We start from the raw sequence: 16,637 nt of genomic DNA on the forward strand, positions 1-16,637 counted from the left end.
TCATTTTACATCCAAATCTATATAGGTATGATCTGTTTAAATGTGTCTGTTTAAATCCAAAGTGTTAAAATGCTAGTAAAGCTCATTCCCAGCTGTTTGCATACAACTGTACATGAAGAAGAATACACGGAGCAACTAGTGATTTTATTCTTTTTTCAATTATTAATGTTTGCAATTGAGAAATGTTCCATGCTTTGCTCTTCAACATGTAATAGATTACTGTTGATAATGCATTTTTTGTATGCATGAATTGCTCTTAAAGGCGTATGATATCATAGCTGCTTGTCATCTGTATACATCAATCACATCATGACTAGGTTAATCATAGTTGACCTGCAGTATTGATTAGTCACGCAGGAGTGGATATTGAGTATATCAAGGCATCATTGTTTTGAAATTGTTGCTATAATGACAATATCACAATATACTTCTGTAATTTCCCATGGATGACGCGCATAGCAGATGAGACTTAATTTTAGTCATTTCTATATATTCATCTTATAGTGTTCTGTTATGTATATTTTCTATATATTTATGCTTCAGATCAAACCATGCCTGCTTTGCTAACTTCCTTAGTGATGCTACTCACCTGTATAAGTGATTACAGTAGGACTGGTGTAATAATACCTACAAAATATCTGTTCCCTTTGTCCTAAACAAGGTATGATTGAGATTATACCCCAGAGCAGCTGTGTGCCTTAAAGAGATATTAGAATCAAGGAAACTCTCATCTGAAGTTTGAATGCTGAAATCCTGACATCTGAATTGCTGAATCATAGGATATTTAGGGTTGGGAAGGACCTTAAGATCATCAAGTTCCAACCCTCCTATGGAAAGGGACACGGACACCTCACACTAAACCATATCACCCAAGGCCTCGTCCAACCTGGTCTTGAACGCTGCCAGAGTCTTGAATACCCTATGATCTTGAATACCCTATGATTCTTAGGAAATATCCTATGGTCTTGAATATCCTATGATTCTTAGGAAAGGCCAGTAGGAGCTGAGGAAAGGTAAATCTAAAAAAGAAAGTGTTGTGAAGTTTGTTACAGAAGTGAAGATTAAATGTGTCTTCATATGCAAAATTCATACTTATGTTAAGTATTATATGGAAATTTGCTATTGAAATATCAGAATGTGAAATAATCTAAATTTAATGCTAAATAAATGGACATGATGCTTTTTTTATTCTTTCTTGATTATGAGTCTAGGTTGTCACAGAGTCAGTTTTAAAATGCTGAGTTTGTTTTGCCTTCTGAGTTTGCACAGACTGAGAATTCTGGGTAGATATGTCTAATAGGCTTTAATTAGTTTTTCCCCAAATGAAAAACAATAGGACTGTTGATATTCTTCTGTTAGATATCAATGTATGATGTGGTTTTACTATAGCATAAATTAAAAGACTCATAGTGGTAAAAAGAAATCAAGCTTACTAGTAAATATTAATCCAAGTTATTTTAAGATAAATGTATTTATGAAATTCACTGTTTTACTAATAAGAAATATGTGATTGAATACATATGCTGAAAAATGCATTAGTGCACCTGCCAAAATGTTCGTTCTCCTCAGGAAGGCAAATAAACTACAAATGCATAATAAAGATTAACATTTCTTCTACTTCAGTAACTGTTAGTTGAATTATAATGGTTGAGACCATGAACACAGAAAGGAACGAAATTTTTACCTGCTATGCAATGAAAGGCCTTGGTAAGAATCAGAGACGTACAATGTATCCAAAATTACCTATTATTATTATATTCAACTGGCTGAAATTTATACTAAATTTTTATTCATAAACTAAAACAAGATGGAAAAAAAAAAACACAAGTATCTTGAGCTAATGCTGTTACAGTGTGCTTGCTTGTTTCTTTATGACCATTATGCAAAACCCACTCTAGGAATATGGGTCTAAAGGGAATATTCAGATTCCTGAATCCACATCCCCTACAGTAGCAGATCCAACAGCGTGAGCAAATGTATGTGGCAGTTGCCTATGCAAGTTGTATCATAAACACAGTTGAGGTTTTAAACAGCTGTTAAAATGCATTAGATTAAAAAAGAAATCAAGAAAATAGTATGTTTTCACTAAGGATTTTATCCATCAGGTTAGTGATTTGAATAGCTAAAGGCATATTCGTCTTTGCTTAAATTTTACAGGTAACATAGTTATGTTGTTCACATTATTAAAGATCTTACCTGCAGATTGAAAATACAGGTCATGTCTGATACAGTCCATCCATGGTGCCTATCCTGTGAGTGTACATCAACCTGAATCATTCCAACATTTGAGAGCCGAGGCTCTAAGCAGCTTAGCAAATCCTTCTTTGTCTGCTTTGTGCTAAAATTATCAAATTGTTTTCTTGGATTTGCTGATGAATGTAAATCCAATAAGAGAGTGTCATAAGAACTATTAAGGTGATTTCTAAACCTCCTGATTAGTACATCCTTGTGCTTTCACAACTATAGTAGAATGGCAAGGAACATATTTTGCTGCCAGATAAATGGATGTTTTTGATGCTGTTGTCAGTAAAACAGTATGTTTGTTGAAATGGGCTCTTACACACTTATCTAGGAAACAAGAACATCGATTCTGCAGCTTGACACCTACATGAAGCATAATGGGGTCACTATTGTCTGAAAGATGAAATACGTCACAGAAGTTTCTTTCATGGTAGCATTTTTCCTGTTTGGCAAATCTCCTTGATGATTTGAAGCCATCCAAGATGTCATCTCAGGTCTGAATAACTGACTAATGCTGTGAATGAATTGGAGAAGACATAGAAGAAGAATGAGAGACATAAGAAGAATTCGAGAAGAAGGCTTGGATAAAGTCCACTTTGTCTAGCCTGCACCACTATCCAATAAATAGAAAACACCAAGATTCTCGGAATCTGTGTTTGCTGCTAAAAAGGTAGCTGGCGGTTTGGGTCAAAACCCTGGAATTTGTGTAAGGGGGCATGTAATTGTAGAGAGATATCAGAATTTGAGGTATCGTGAAAGAAAAACTAAAACAAATGAGGAAGTATGCACATTTTGGTTGTTTGGTAGAGGAAAATTGGACCTAGCATCTTAGAGTAGTAGAGCACTTCATTACATATTATAGCAATTTTTTTCTTTACAGTCATGAAATTCCTCCCATGACAAACTCTCAAAATGATGACAAATCATTACCAAGCTGACTTATTGCCTCCAGCAGACAAATTATAGCTCTGAGACTGCAGTCCAGGGCTCACTGAGCTCAGCAGAAGGATTTCCACTTATTTCAGCACTCCTGTACAATGGGCACTATATTCATGGAAATGGTATTTAATGCAGATGGGTTGCTGTTATAACACAAGCTGTGCACACATACTTCATGTGGACTGTGTGGAAACTCAATTAACTATTTTCTTTAATAGAGCAATATTTTTTGCTTTGGTTAGCCATTCAATAATGTCACGCAATGGAAGTGTAGAGCCGTTTTTTCTACTATTTGGTTGATTATTTTTATTTCCTTGCTCTGTAATACAAGCTGAGTTTTCTAAGCCTGTGTGACTGCGATTTCTCTGTTAGTGAAAGTAGTGTAATAGTCCCAGGCATGCACCCATTGGCATGCTATTTACACTTCACCTAAACCTTGATTCTGCTGACATCCCAGAGATGTGGCTTGCAACCTTGAGGTTGCAGTATAGCCACAGGAGCCAGACCATGCTAAAAATTACAGACATTTCTCTTCTGAAATCAGTACCTAGCTAGTTCTCCACTAGCAGTGCATTAATACAATTCCTGACCTCTGATTTCAATGGTCTGCAAGAAACCCATTGCTTTTAATTCAGTTTTAAAAGCTGTATTGTCCCTTTATTTGCATCTTTGTCCAAGGGAGTCAGGACAATAATGAATTTGCATTTCTGGTTATTTAGCGTTTTGCTGAGTTTGGATGCATTTGAAAACAAAAATCATTAGGGAAATTATCCAGCTGTTAGGTGCGGAGACACCTGAATTGGTCCCTCATGGACCAGCTAAGGCAGCATGCTACTATAAAGCAATTCTTCATGCAAACTGAGAGACTCCCCCTGTGGAGGAAGATCAGAACTGCTGGGAGTAATGTGAAGCCCCATCTTGGTGTTTCAGCTCTCTGCTACTTAAGAAAGGAAGAGGTGTATTTGTTTCCCTACCAGTACTGGAAGATACACATTAAAGGCACTTGCCATCCAGGTTTACCAAGGAGAAGTAATTGCTTAAGTGAATAATTGCACTATTTTCCAGAAAAAATGAACTTTGCATCATAAGGTGAAAGGAAACAAGGATTATGAGCACTTGCAAGGCCTCTTCCACACATTAGTTATCTTCTGCTGAGAAAAATGTATAACTTCCATCTTTAGGGCAATTTGACAGCCCTCTGAGCATTGGAGATTGAAGAGGAGGGATGGTATATGATCACTGCAGTCAGTGAACACATAATTTATACAGTTGGAAGTGTCTGATTGTAAACTTCCCTTTTACAGCTCTGTTTGGTAATGTCACTCATAATGCCATATTAGGTGTTCTTTAGCAGACTTTCAGTCATATGCTTGTCTTCGCACTATAGACTTCCAAAGCAAATGTACGCTTTAGCTGCCTGAACTTTCTGGTTGTTCTCTCTCTTATCTAATTGTTGGCATTTTAAGGCTGTCCATCAGGGTTATAGCTGTATCACCTGCCTATGTACATATAATGTATATATAACTGCTAGTAAGAAAAACCTTATAATGGGACTTAAAAGTCTGTTCAAATTGTAGTTAGGTAATGAGTAAGGCATATGTTGTATGTCTTTAGCATCTTTGTTCTGTAGCTGTCTGGAAATGCAAATGGATTTCAGAGCTGAGCCTCTCTCCTGACAGAGCTGAAGCTACTGTTCCAGGGGTAGCTTGGCCAGCAGAGCCATCTGCTGTCAACTCAATACAGCAGTACAGCCCTTCTGGCCCTGCTGCTTTCTGCTTGTTTGTAAGCACTTACTCGGAAGTGGCAGCAAATTCGTTGCTAGAGGAAGGATGCTTCATCAAGTAGTTGCCTGCCATACTGAAATGGATGCTTGTCCAACTCTGGAGAGCTCTGTGCAGGTGGAGGTAGTAACAGGGAGTATTCACAAATCCACCACCAATCATCTAGAAGTTTTATGAGGTTCTGTTTGTTATCGTAATAAAATTAGTAACAAATTAGTATTCATGGTTTTGGCAGGTTGGTTTGGAATGCAGGAGAGGTGGACAGTATTAAGGATCCATGTCTGTAATGTTTGTGCTCTTCTCTTTCATGGTTCAGTCTCTCTTCACTATTTTTGCTTCCCTGTGACAGTTTGCCTACAGTAACTCCTTTGTGTGGCCTCATATTTGGCAGCACATTGTTATTCTCATGAATCCTGCCAGTCCTGAAAAGGTACACCCATGTGACTGAGGAGCAGCTATTAACCGCAGGAACACAGGAACCGCTAGAACCCAACAGAATTCTGCTATATTTTGTCCCTAATCCTCGCCCAGTGCTAGGGGTTTTAAAGGAAACATAAATACTGTGCTGGTTTTAGGTTATCTAGCCATATCCCCTTCCTTTTTAAAAACAGAATAAGCAAAAGAGCAGTCTGTGGCTTTCTTCTCAACTAATACTTCTCAAAGTTTTGAGAGCAAGATATAATAGATTTTGTTGCTTCCTTACATAGTTTTTGTGCAGTTAAAAATGTGCTAGATTTACCCTGCATGGTTACTGTGAGCTATGTCAAGGGTAGAGCTGAATGCATCTTTTACAGCACAACTGTTATGACTTTAGATGACATAGTAAGAAAAGTTTGACTTAGTGATCATCAGTTTATGCCTCGAAGCATGAGAGGTGGTGGAATTTCTTGACAACAGTGAAATAGTTCTGTGTGATTTGTTGTCACAGTTATGCTTTTGCAAACATAAATCAGAATTCACATCTAATCAAGTGTTGAAAACCTGAGAGTGAGTCCACAGCTTCTTGATTGTTAATTATTGTAAACAAAAAAAAACATAGATAGAGATCTAAGTACTTATAGTGAATCTCAAGCAATCCTGCCTTTGGTCTTAATTAGCACGTGTAATTTTTTTTGTAACTTCTTTTATAACCTTTGGCTGCGGAGCATTTCTTGTTATTTCTAGAAAATACTTTTTTTGTTACAGCCAGGATTGCTGCATGTAGCTTACATCTATTTTTTAAAGGTTTGTTTTTTTTTAATAATCTTTGTATGGTCAAGATGATCATGGAATCATAGAATGATTGGGTTGGAAAGGACCTTAAGATCATCTAGTTCCAACCCCACTACCACAGATGCCTCACACTAGACCATGTCCCCCAAGGCTCTGTCCAACCTGGCCTTGGACACTGCCAGGGATGGAGCATTCATAGCTTCCTAACTCTATCCGAGTGCCTCACCACAATGTTGTAAAAGCAGCTAGGTACAATGGCGGAAAATAATTCTTTTTCTGTTGAACACCATCTGCAGGTGTAAGTCTGCCTTTTTTTTTTTTCCTTCCTGCCAGTATATTGCATGAATACATTTATATTTCAAGGCAATCTCTGTGGTTAAATGAAAATAAATTAGTTAGGTCAGATTTTTCAGGATATATAAATAGCTGAGCTAGGCTGGTAACCTTCCAGTGTTGACCCTGTGCAATCAGAGGGTGTTGGGGGAATAGCTAAAACCGCTTCATCTTCCTGGATAATCCTCCCTACAATGTTGCAGAGGAAATCAAGTAAACAACTAGAAGTAAACTCCAGTCTTTGATACCTGATGGAAAATTCCAACGGTTGTGGTTTAGAACAAATTCTGACCTGTCTACAGACTCTTAATATCTGTAGTGAATTTGATTACAAAACCTTGCTTAATTGCAGCTTAAGTCTTCTGTCATTGTGATTCCCACTCATATAAGGGGAATGCTAGCTGTTTAAACACTGGTCACCTAATTTTAATATATTATTCTTAGATGGCAAGTCTGAAATAAGTCTACATATACACACATATATGCATATATATATATATTAAAAAAAAATTTGCCCTACTGACTATATCCACCCTCTATATATCCTCCTTACTGATACAAATCTAGTTGTTTTGAGGATTTTCTATAGATTTTTCACTGGTAAGAAATTCAACCCTATGTGTATTCCCTTTCAATCTCTAGGTTGTCTTTGTTATGCTGATGATTAAGAAAGTACGTGTTTCTTCATCTTAAAACAGTTTCCGAAAACAATTCTCTTTTATCCCACCAAGTTTAACAATTATAATGGTTTGTGGGTGGGAATTCAAAAATAGAAGCCTCAGCCTTTTGGTTTTTTAGAACTATTCTGAGAGAGCTTAGCTTCTGGAGAGCATAGCTGAACAGCAGTAATCTTGTGAAAAGCTTAACAATTCACAGGGGAGTAATAATATCTCAAATTTTACTTAATTAACAGAATTCCCTAATCTGAAAAATGCTGTCTTATCCTAATTAAGATGTTCTTTTATAAAAGAACTAAAGAGCTTTTGCTGTAAACTCTGAGGTGAGAAAGCCACCAGACGTTTAGGGACTTTTTTATTTTCCTTTTTTTTTCTGGAGGTGAGTTCTCAGTCAATATTGAAAAAATATCTCACATGATAAATCCTGTAGGGGAAAATGGAGTTTCAAAGTATTGTTTCTCTCCATTTATTTCACCATGGCCAAATTTTATCACAGAGCATAGCAGGACCCCCAGACAATTGTAGTCTGTCACTCAGATCTGGGATGTGGTTGTAAGTAGGAATCAACATAACTGAAATGAGCGGGAGAGAAACAGGAGTATAACCTGATGGACCAGAGATCTCAGAGATGATTACAACTGCCTGCTTCTCATCCCATGGCATTTTACTGTGACTATAATATTCTGATACATACAGTATGTGAAGACGATCGCTTGAGAGAGAGATTTGGTTTGAGCTGGGAGTAGATGAAGTATAAATCAATTCAAAAGTTAATAGAGAAAAAGTGAAATTAATACAGCTGTGCTTGGGGCATTTGTTACTGTCAGCAAAGCTGTGTGCACTGGTGTCACATGAGGGTAATCTGCTTTGTGCTTTTGTATTATCTGGAGAATAATCTTGCAGAATGATACCGTGGAGGTTTTGATTGACTTTTCCTGACTGCATGATATTCAAACCAGTCATTTAAGCAAAATCTTTTGTTTTGAAACAGCAGCAAAAATAACAAAGCTATTGCTTGTGACCTGTTTGCAGTATTTGTATGGGTGGTGGTATGCCCTAGGCCAAGTGAACTGCAGGGCTGGATGTACCCCATCACTGGGGTATCTCCTAGTTTAGATCTGCAATTTTCACACCACACTATGTGATTCTTAAAAGCAATATGGCCATTGGATCAGCTGCTGCCTTGCTGCAGCATTTCTGTGCTACTGTGAGCATTTCCCACTATTTAAGATCTTTGAACTGAATGCAAGTAATCAATTGTCAACATCAGTTGATCGCACAGGCTTATGAGTAATGATTGGGTGTTATTTTGGAAGAAATACTCTTGTTGAAATCAATTTTGGAGTAATAACATAATTTGGGAGTGGTGCAGCAGCTGCTACACTAATTCTATTGGCCTATGCATAGAGATTAGAATAGACTACGATTTTTCTTTCAAAGTTCAGGAACTGTTAATAACCTTAACCACTGTAGGCCAGGCAGGGGTCAGGTAGTTAATACTAAGAAAAGCTGTTAGTATGAAGTTGCTCCTTGATTCACAGTGGCTGTTAGTAGGAGGAGGTTTCAGGTTTCTACTTATTAAAAAACACATTTCTGAACCTATTTTATCTGTAACAAGTACAAGATACTAAAAGTGTAATAAAATGCATCTTCTTCATGTAGAAGGGAGGTGGCCCTAGTAAAAGAATGTAACTGAACCTCTGGATGATGTCTTGGTGATGAACTGAAAATCATATAGCATAATCATATTGTATAGTGTAACTACACCAGAAGCATAGTTATGTTTTATAGGAAAGGAAAATAGAGAATGGAAATGAAAAGTAATAGTAGAATCTGCTGTCTAGGTAAGTAGAAAAACTTCTGGCATTTGCAGGGAAAGTAGTGATGTATTTCTAAGAATTTTGGCACTAATTGGTACTGTCTGAATGTAAATTTTAAAATTATGATTAATGAGTGCTAAACTTCCTGGTGGTAAACATGATGTTCTGAATGTGCAGCTTGTTTAAAATGCCATGGTTTCATGGAAACATGAAGCAATCCTGCCAGGGACCTGCTTAATGTAACTGTAAATGAAGCATTATATTAATGGGCATTTGCTCTATTTAATTTTTAATGTATTTCTTATCTTTTTGATTCATATACTTTTCAAATTAGATATAATTAGTCTTTTACTTTTTCTGTTCCAGCGAATTCGAGAACTAGAAGATAAAATAGAACTTCAGAAAAGGCAACTCAAAGAAATTGAGGAAAAGGTAAATAAATGCCTGTGCAATGCCAATCATTTTTTTTTCCATGCTAATTTACTCTTTTCTGTTGCATTGGTGTTAATAGCACCTAATAACATGAAATCTGTTTTAAAAGAAGATAAATTTTGGCTTTAAGTCATTGCTGCGTGAAATGAAGCTCTGTCCCTAATCTGCTCAAATTAGTTGTTACCTAGGTTTTCTACCAAGTGCAGAAAGGAATAAAAAAGTCTGAACTAGACTAGAAGGGGGAGGATTTGCTGTGTTTTAGATCAGACACAACATAAAGATTTGTCCCTATATGGCATAATCATAGAATGGTTAAGGTTGAAAAAGGACCTTAAGATCCCCTAGTTCCAACTCCCCTTCCATGGCCAGGGACACCATACACTAAACCAGTTTGCTCAAGGCCCTGTCCAATCTGGCCTTGAACACTTGTCCTGTTCTTCTGATAACATTACTTTGCAAAACTTGCAAGTACTGAAAACTAAACCAAAGTTAATGAGGTGCATGGGACAAACACAACAAACAAAAAATATTTCTTTAGGATAGAAATGAATTAATTCCAAATTAATAACCTGGACCCAGGGTATATTATGATATTTCTCCTCTTTTGAAGAAGCTCTGATTGCAGCTTAAGACAGCAAATGTATTTGTGTCACTGTGGTCCCAAGCAAGAGATGGCACAAGGTTCCTGGACGGTGGGCTCAAGTGATTCCCAGGTCTATGGAGTTTAGGCTGTTCTGCAGGGCATGGGCTCACAATGGGGCTTTCTCTAAGCCCTTGCAAAGTGTTTTAGTTATGTTGATTTTTCTAAACCAGTGTATAGATTGCAAGATGAGTTACATAATCTCTGATTCATTTTCTCTGGTACAGAGGGATACTTACTGATACTACATGAACCTGCTATTGGGCTAAATGCAGAAGTTAGTGGTTTCTTCCTCATCCTTCACTAATCTCACTGTCCCTTCATCTGCTCTCAGAATTGCTGCAGTCTTCCCTGTGTCACCCTCTGGGGATATAGCACTTCTAGTATCTACTCCAATTCCTTCAGCAGCTTCCTTGGCCCCTTCTGCTCCCATAGTAGCTGCCTCTCCTCTGCTGTACCTCATCCTGAACTTTTTGAGCTGTGATATCCAAGCTGGGTTTGCGGAAGAGCCAGGAAAATAGCTATGAAAAGCTGGGCTCTCTGCTGCTCTTGCTAATTGACACTTTACACCACGCCACCTAGTCCCCGGCTGGGGCGCCTGCCTGCATCCATTGGGGAGGCAGTGATTCCTGTTTCCAGTAGCAGAGAAACACAGCCAATATCCAACTCTTAAAGGGTTCTTTTACTGCCTGTGCCATTTTCTGCCTCGATCCACTTCTGTGCCTGAAGCTGTTCGTGCCTAACAGCCAGTGATGTCTAAGATGATACAGTTAACTCCTCAAAGCAGAGAAACCTTGAGGGATAAGTGATAGCTTTACATGTTAGTTACTGCAAATATTAGTATTTATCCACCTATCCTAAAATATCAAAATATCTAGATGTTGCATTTGCCAGAATGTAAGCCCTTAATTCATTGCCATTACAGTTCACAAAGTGGTGGATTAGACAGACTGCTAATTTTGAAAATGGAAGTTAGCATTATCTGTGCTGGCTCATCAGTTGAATGGAGAGAGAAAAGAATTGGAAAAGAAACAGCTTAATCATAAGCTTAGCAGATAGCTAGTAATGAGTTAAAATGATTAACATTCTTTTTGCCTTAATGTTACACTGGCAGGAGACTTCCAGAAAGCTTCATCATTTTCTATTAACCTTCAGCTCCTGGATGGGTGGAGAGCTTCCTTCTATCTGTATTACATTTGATATTTTTTTTTCCTTGGGGTTAAATCCCATTCTGAATTTGATTGCCCAAAGGAAGATTGTGTTGCCAGAGAATTAATGAATGATATACTTCTTCATTAATCTTCTGAAGATTTAATATGTCAGTAGGTGCAGACTGACACCTACATGCTGCTGACTCTGAGCACAATAATTTCTTGTGGAGAGAAGTCTTATGCTTTTGAAGGAATGGCAGCATTTATAGCTCAGCCTCATTTCTGGTTATAGCTGAGGACAATGCACTACTCAGAGTTACTGTGTCATGATTATGTTTTTTTTATTTTCCTTTAGGAATGGGTTCTATTTTTAAGTTTTATATAAAATTCAGTGAAATAAGAACATAAGGGTGGCTATTTTTACCCTATAGATACTTCAGCAGCCAGCCCTCCTTCTAAAAGGCTTTACAGAAGAATGACGTAAAAATCTGTTTTATTCTACTATTTGATACATGAGGAACGAGTGCTGTTTAAACACATCATGCTTTTCTCATAACTGATTCTCTGCCTTACAAGTTGCATTTTGTTTGTGCTCTTAGCTTGGTAAGTCACGTTTCAGGAAAGTTTTCAGGTGTGTAATTACAAGTACTTCCTTAACTGAGTTACAAAGCCAAACCTACTAATTCTGAAGTTACATGATCAACAAATGTTACCTTTCATAAATCTGCCTTCAATTACTGAATTTTATACCCCTTTACCCATCTTTAGAGTAAAATCGGTATACCGTATCTTTTAGATCAACTCAATTCTGTAGATGTAGGACTAACTGCTGTAATGTCACTGGATTTCATATTACATATCTTACATCTTTCTTTCTTTTCTTTTTTTCCTCATTTTCTTTTGATCTTATGTTATAGTTTTTGTTCCTTTTTTTGTTTTTTTCACTAGCATTCATTCTGTGGCCTTGATGACACAACTGAGCCAAGACGTGTGGTTGGTATTCTATATATTTCTTTATATTCCGTGTTTAATTCTTAGATTTTACCATGTTTTCAGAATTATGTATATAAAACCCTGAAACTATGGGGGAGGGTGTATTGGTTGTGCTTGCTTGCACAGAGAAGAATAATCACCTATAAAATCCAACTTGGATGCCTTCAGTTACCTTTCTAGACTTCTGCAGAAAGTCATTGGGTTTTCAATAAGAAAGGATTTTGCATTCTAAGATACTGACTGCCCTAACTGCAGTGGGTACTTTTCAGTTCTCTAGGGCAGGTATATTTTTTCTAACAATTCAGATATTGCTGTAGGACCCTACCTTCTGTCAGGCCAGATGGAGAGGTGGTGAACAGTCTTTGGTTTGTCAGTTTTGCTTTTTAGTAGCCCTGTAAGCATCGCCACACATGCAAAATAGGAGGGGTTCATTTCACTTCCTCAAGCTCCTTGAAGCCATGACGTAGCTTAGGAAATAATAACCTGATTCCCCTTTTATAAGGCATTGTGAAGGTTGCAATGTGATCGACTCTCCCTGTGCCCATGCAACATGGAGAAGTAAGGATAAGAAACCTCCATGTCTCTCCTTTCAGACACTACCCTCTTCCCTGGAGCAATGCCTTTCAGTAAGGATCATAACTCGGCAACCTAACTGTTAAAGGGTTAAAGTGTGGTTTAAAACTGTTGAATATTTACAGTCTTTCTGTTGTTGCTGCTGACGTTTTGGTTGGTTTGTTTAAAACTGAAAATACACGAGGTTTTTACCTTTTCAGTTTTTCAAAGTGTTTTTTTCCTTTGGAATCTGTTGTGAATTATGTTCATGGAATCTCTTTATAGAAGAAAATGTGGTTAATTGACTTGTTTGAAACTGCAGTCAAGTACTGTATGATAAGAAGCGTGATGACAATAGTTATCAAGAAAAGCTATTCTATTTACCTTACATTAAGCTTGAAACAGTATTTTCTTCTGCCCAGATCACAAGTACTTTTGAGAAATCAGACCTGTCTTATCATGGTCTCTTTTGGGGTTTTATTCAGATCCCAGTACATTCATTTATCATTTTTCTGTAGACGGACTTGGGAACTAGCTTTGGTCGTTCAGTACTAGTGTTGCTGCATGCATTTTATGTTTTGCAATAAAATGATGGTAGATGCAGATGGGTGGGATGTAATCCAAGGGTATTAATGTTTTGTTACATGTGCAGAAGCTTTCTTTTGGTTGCTAGATGGGTGCTGAAAAATTCTTGAAATTGAGCAATATTTTTAACTGCATTTTGAGCATTCCTTTTTGAATTTTTCTTCATTTTTTCAAAAATTGAACACATGCTTGTAGAGATGCATTTGAAGAAAAGAGAAGCCTTGTGGTGCCCTGTTCACCTTAGCACAGTCTGAATTGAATTTTCTGTTCTGTGGAGACTGGAAAGGACAGATACAAGTTTGGAAGAGTAATGTTAAAAGGAGTCACATGTCTTGGGAGTTTAATCTAGTTTTTTTACTCCAATCCCAGTTAGAGGTGCTAACATCTGGATCAATACTTTTGATTTTAAATACTGTAAAAAGTGTATTGGCCAAGTTTAGAGACACCTTATAAACATTCTATAAACTTAGTGAGAACAGCAGCATTTATCAAATTCCATTTAAAATACTTTGAAATGAAAGAGTTGAAGGCTTAGGCCTGATCTATAGGCTTTTGTGCTGATATAGTATTATGGGTCCGCTTTAGTGAGGAAAATAAAAATTTTCAAGTATATCTAGTCTCCAGAAAATAAGTTGTGTTGATATAAGCTGCTGTTCTTCCTGTTAACAGCAGCCATTTAAGCAGTTAAATTCAAGGTTTGTGGCAAGAATTTTGAGGTGATAGCACAGCGGTAATGACTGTGTAGCCACATAGCTACTCAACTCTCACATTTCTAGGAGTGCACGTTGTATTGTGGTGCTAATGTAGAGGGTAATTTCCTATAATTCATTTTGCCACAGATGAATGTGTCTCTAATTAATGTGTCACAGCAAAGCCTATTTTAAGAGATTTAACTCTAGTTGAACTCTGGAACACTGTTCATTACTTCAAGGCAAACCAGGTGATTTACTGATAGCAATTTTGATTCTTATTACTTTGAAGCTAATAGAAAACTTTTAGAAAGAGATTGTGGTGTCTGTAAATTTAGGGCTGGATACCAACACTTATTTCTATGTTAATATTTTCTATCTAAAATTCATCAGACTTTTTATTTTCTTTGTTGTTTTAGTTTTCTGTTTTTTGTTTTGTATACAGGCTACTAAAAGAACCTATGGAGTGAACAGCTGAGTCCACTTGCAAAAATACAGAAAATACTTATTGAGCAGCTTTAAATTGATGCATTTTTTTCTTAAAACAGTTTGCATAATACTTGAAGCTGCAAAACATTTGAATTTAGAATTAGAGATTTTTTAAAGATATAGCTTCAAGCTGGAACGATTTGTGAATCAAATAAGGACCAGCACACCATAAACACTGAAAAAAAAATCTAAACAAAATTTACACTCTCACACCAATCAAACACTGGAAAAAATACAAGTGCAATTACTGGCTGCTGTGTGAACTGTTATCTGCCAAATGGTTTTCTTACAGTACTGAGATTTTTGTCTCCATACTGCATGCTTTCAACAAACGTGGTTTGCATTTCACCCAGGAAACACAGAATCTCATTTTTAAAATCTATATAAAAGAAGCTAAGTGTTTGACAATAAATTCTCTATAGTAAATAGCTGACAGGGGGAAAAACTGTTCAAAGATGGAAACAAATAGAAATTTACAACCCTGCAGTGGTAAAATTCATATTAAATTCATACACTGGAAATCAACAGATGGAGAAGAGATGGGTTTTGGAGAAAGTCAAGACGGACAATTGAAGTAAGGAAACTTTGCAGTGGGTAAGAACTGTGTGGGAGAAATGATTATTTTAATGTTTCTTGAAAATTAAGGCAATAACTTGTAAAGGTAGCACTGGGAGAATGGAAGATCCCGAGGTCACCTGAGAGATTAGTAAAAAGGAATGCATGACTCACTGTGCTCAGTTATCTCTTCAAGAAGAAAGAGCGGCTTGAAGGAATGGATGTGTAGACAAATGTGATAAGCAGAGAAATAGTTGCAAAGGAATATTTGGAAATCATGGCATTGTCCCAGGTGGAACAAAAGAATGTTGACATTAGCCACCAGGAAGCAAAAATGGCACAACCTCAACCAGCAAATGTTAAACATGATAAACAAAAAATGATAAACAAAGACCAGCTGAACTGCAAAAAAGATTTGGGGTGAAGCACAGACTGAAAAAAATGAAAGTTGAAAAGATTTGTTTAAGATGGAGAATGGTTGGAAGATTCAAAAGCTTGAAGCTTATCTTTCTAAGAGGGGTAAAGCAAATCGTTATTTCAGAGCTGGAAAGGCATTAGGAAGAAATAGATAATTTGAATTATTTCTGGGATGTTGAGGCAAGCTGAAAATATTAAGAGCACAACACAAAAAGATAACTTTCTCCTCCCTCATATTTTCTTGAAAATGATCTGTGTGTTTAAAGGGCTACACAGAAAGCTACAGAGAAACAATTCTGCTCCCATGGACACAGAACTCCAGCATGAACATGGAGTGGGATAAGATGGTTACAATAATATGTCACGTAAAGTAGAAATCATGATTGAAAAAAATAACAAGGCAAATAAAAAGGCAGCACAAAGAAAGCTGAGGAAAAGATTTGTCACAGCAACTGAATATCTCACTCTTGAAGCTGCAGGAATCAGCCTCAGAAGATCATTTTTAGATGTACTCTTCCCAAAGAATCACCAGTCAAGACCATTTACCTGCAGAAGTAGTTGAGGCACTCCACAAGATTAATTCAGTCAGATGCAGCAAACTGTGGCTTGTGTGAGGGTCTGAATAACCCTATTTCCTGGTACAAAGCACAATTTAAGCTGGAAATAAGGATCATACAAGAGTTTGGATAGTCGATCCCTAAAGGAACGTGTTGCCCACAATGTATTGTTCAAAAGAACAAACATTTACAGAATGTGTTTTCAAACGGAGATTTTTCATGTTTTATTTAAAGCATTTAGCAGTGTGATGACAGAATGCAAAAAAAAAAAAATTGGGTCTTCACTTCAAAAGGAAGAGTTTGGGCATTAGTCTGAAGAGAATGACTATGATGGGAGATAAATGGAGCTTGAGATAACCAAATCGGGTACTGATGAAGGAACAGAAATTGGAAAGTGTGATTCACTTGGCAAAGAAATACTCTTTTCTTCTCATAGATATAAGTTTGCTCATCACTGCTTTGGAAATGAAACTATAAGCACAAACATGGGATGGACGGAGCATGTGGCTGCAATGGTAAGCGTACTGCAGAGCCAGGAGACGGTCTTGTTACAAAGCAGAAAAGGTATGTGCAG

The 16,637-nt window shown here is 37.0% G+C and overlaps 2 protein-coding genes across 13 annotated transcripts in view; both read left to right on the top strand.

Annotated features, from left to right (window-relative positions):
- The window catches only part of JAKMIP1 (janus kinase and microtubule interacting protein 1), a 92,875-nt gene extending 77,492 nt beyond the window's left edge, over positions 1–15,383 (top strand). For 6 of the 8 annotated variants that reach the window (XM_057426598.1, XM_057426600.1, XM_057426603.1 and 3 more), the window contains 3 exons: positions 9,370–9,435; positions 12,175–12,219; positions 14,491–15,383. In XM_057426598.1, coding sequence (XP_057282581.1) covers positions 9,370–9,435; positions 12,175–12,219; positions 14,491–14,523 — 144 coding nt within the window. In that variant the 3' untranslated portion in view covers positions 14,524–15,383. Of the gene's footprint in view, positions 1–9,369; positions 9,436–12,143; positions 12,220–14,490 lie in introns of all 8 variants that reach the window. The other 2 variants (XM_057426599.1, XM_057426602.1) reach the window with 1 other exon arrangement.
- A 952-nt stretch (positions 15,384–16,335) lies between these two features.
- CUNH4orf50 (chromosome unknown C4orf50 homolog) overlaps positions 16,336–16,637 on the top strand; it is a 34,089-nt gene continuing 33,787 nt past the window's right edge. For all 5 annotated transcript variants that reach the window (XM_057426581.1, XM_057426583.1, XM_057426586.1 and 2 more), the window contains exon 1: positions 16,336–16,627. The gene's annotated coding sequence lies outside the window, so the exon portion shown is untranslated. The remainder of the gene's footprint in view (positions 16,628–16,637) is intronic.

Source organism: Pezoporus wallicus, unplaced genomic scaffold (genome assembly GCF_028554395.1).
Source record: "Pezoporus wallicus isolate ANWC-B61680 ecotype Strahan unplaced genomic scaffold, APGP_CSIRO_Pwel_v1 scaffold_13239, whole genome shotgun sequence".
NCBI classification, from domain to species: domain Eukaryota; kingdom Metazoa; phylum Chordata; class Aves; order Psittaciformes; family Psittacidae; genus Pezoporus; species Pezoporus wallicus.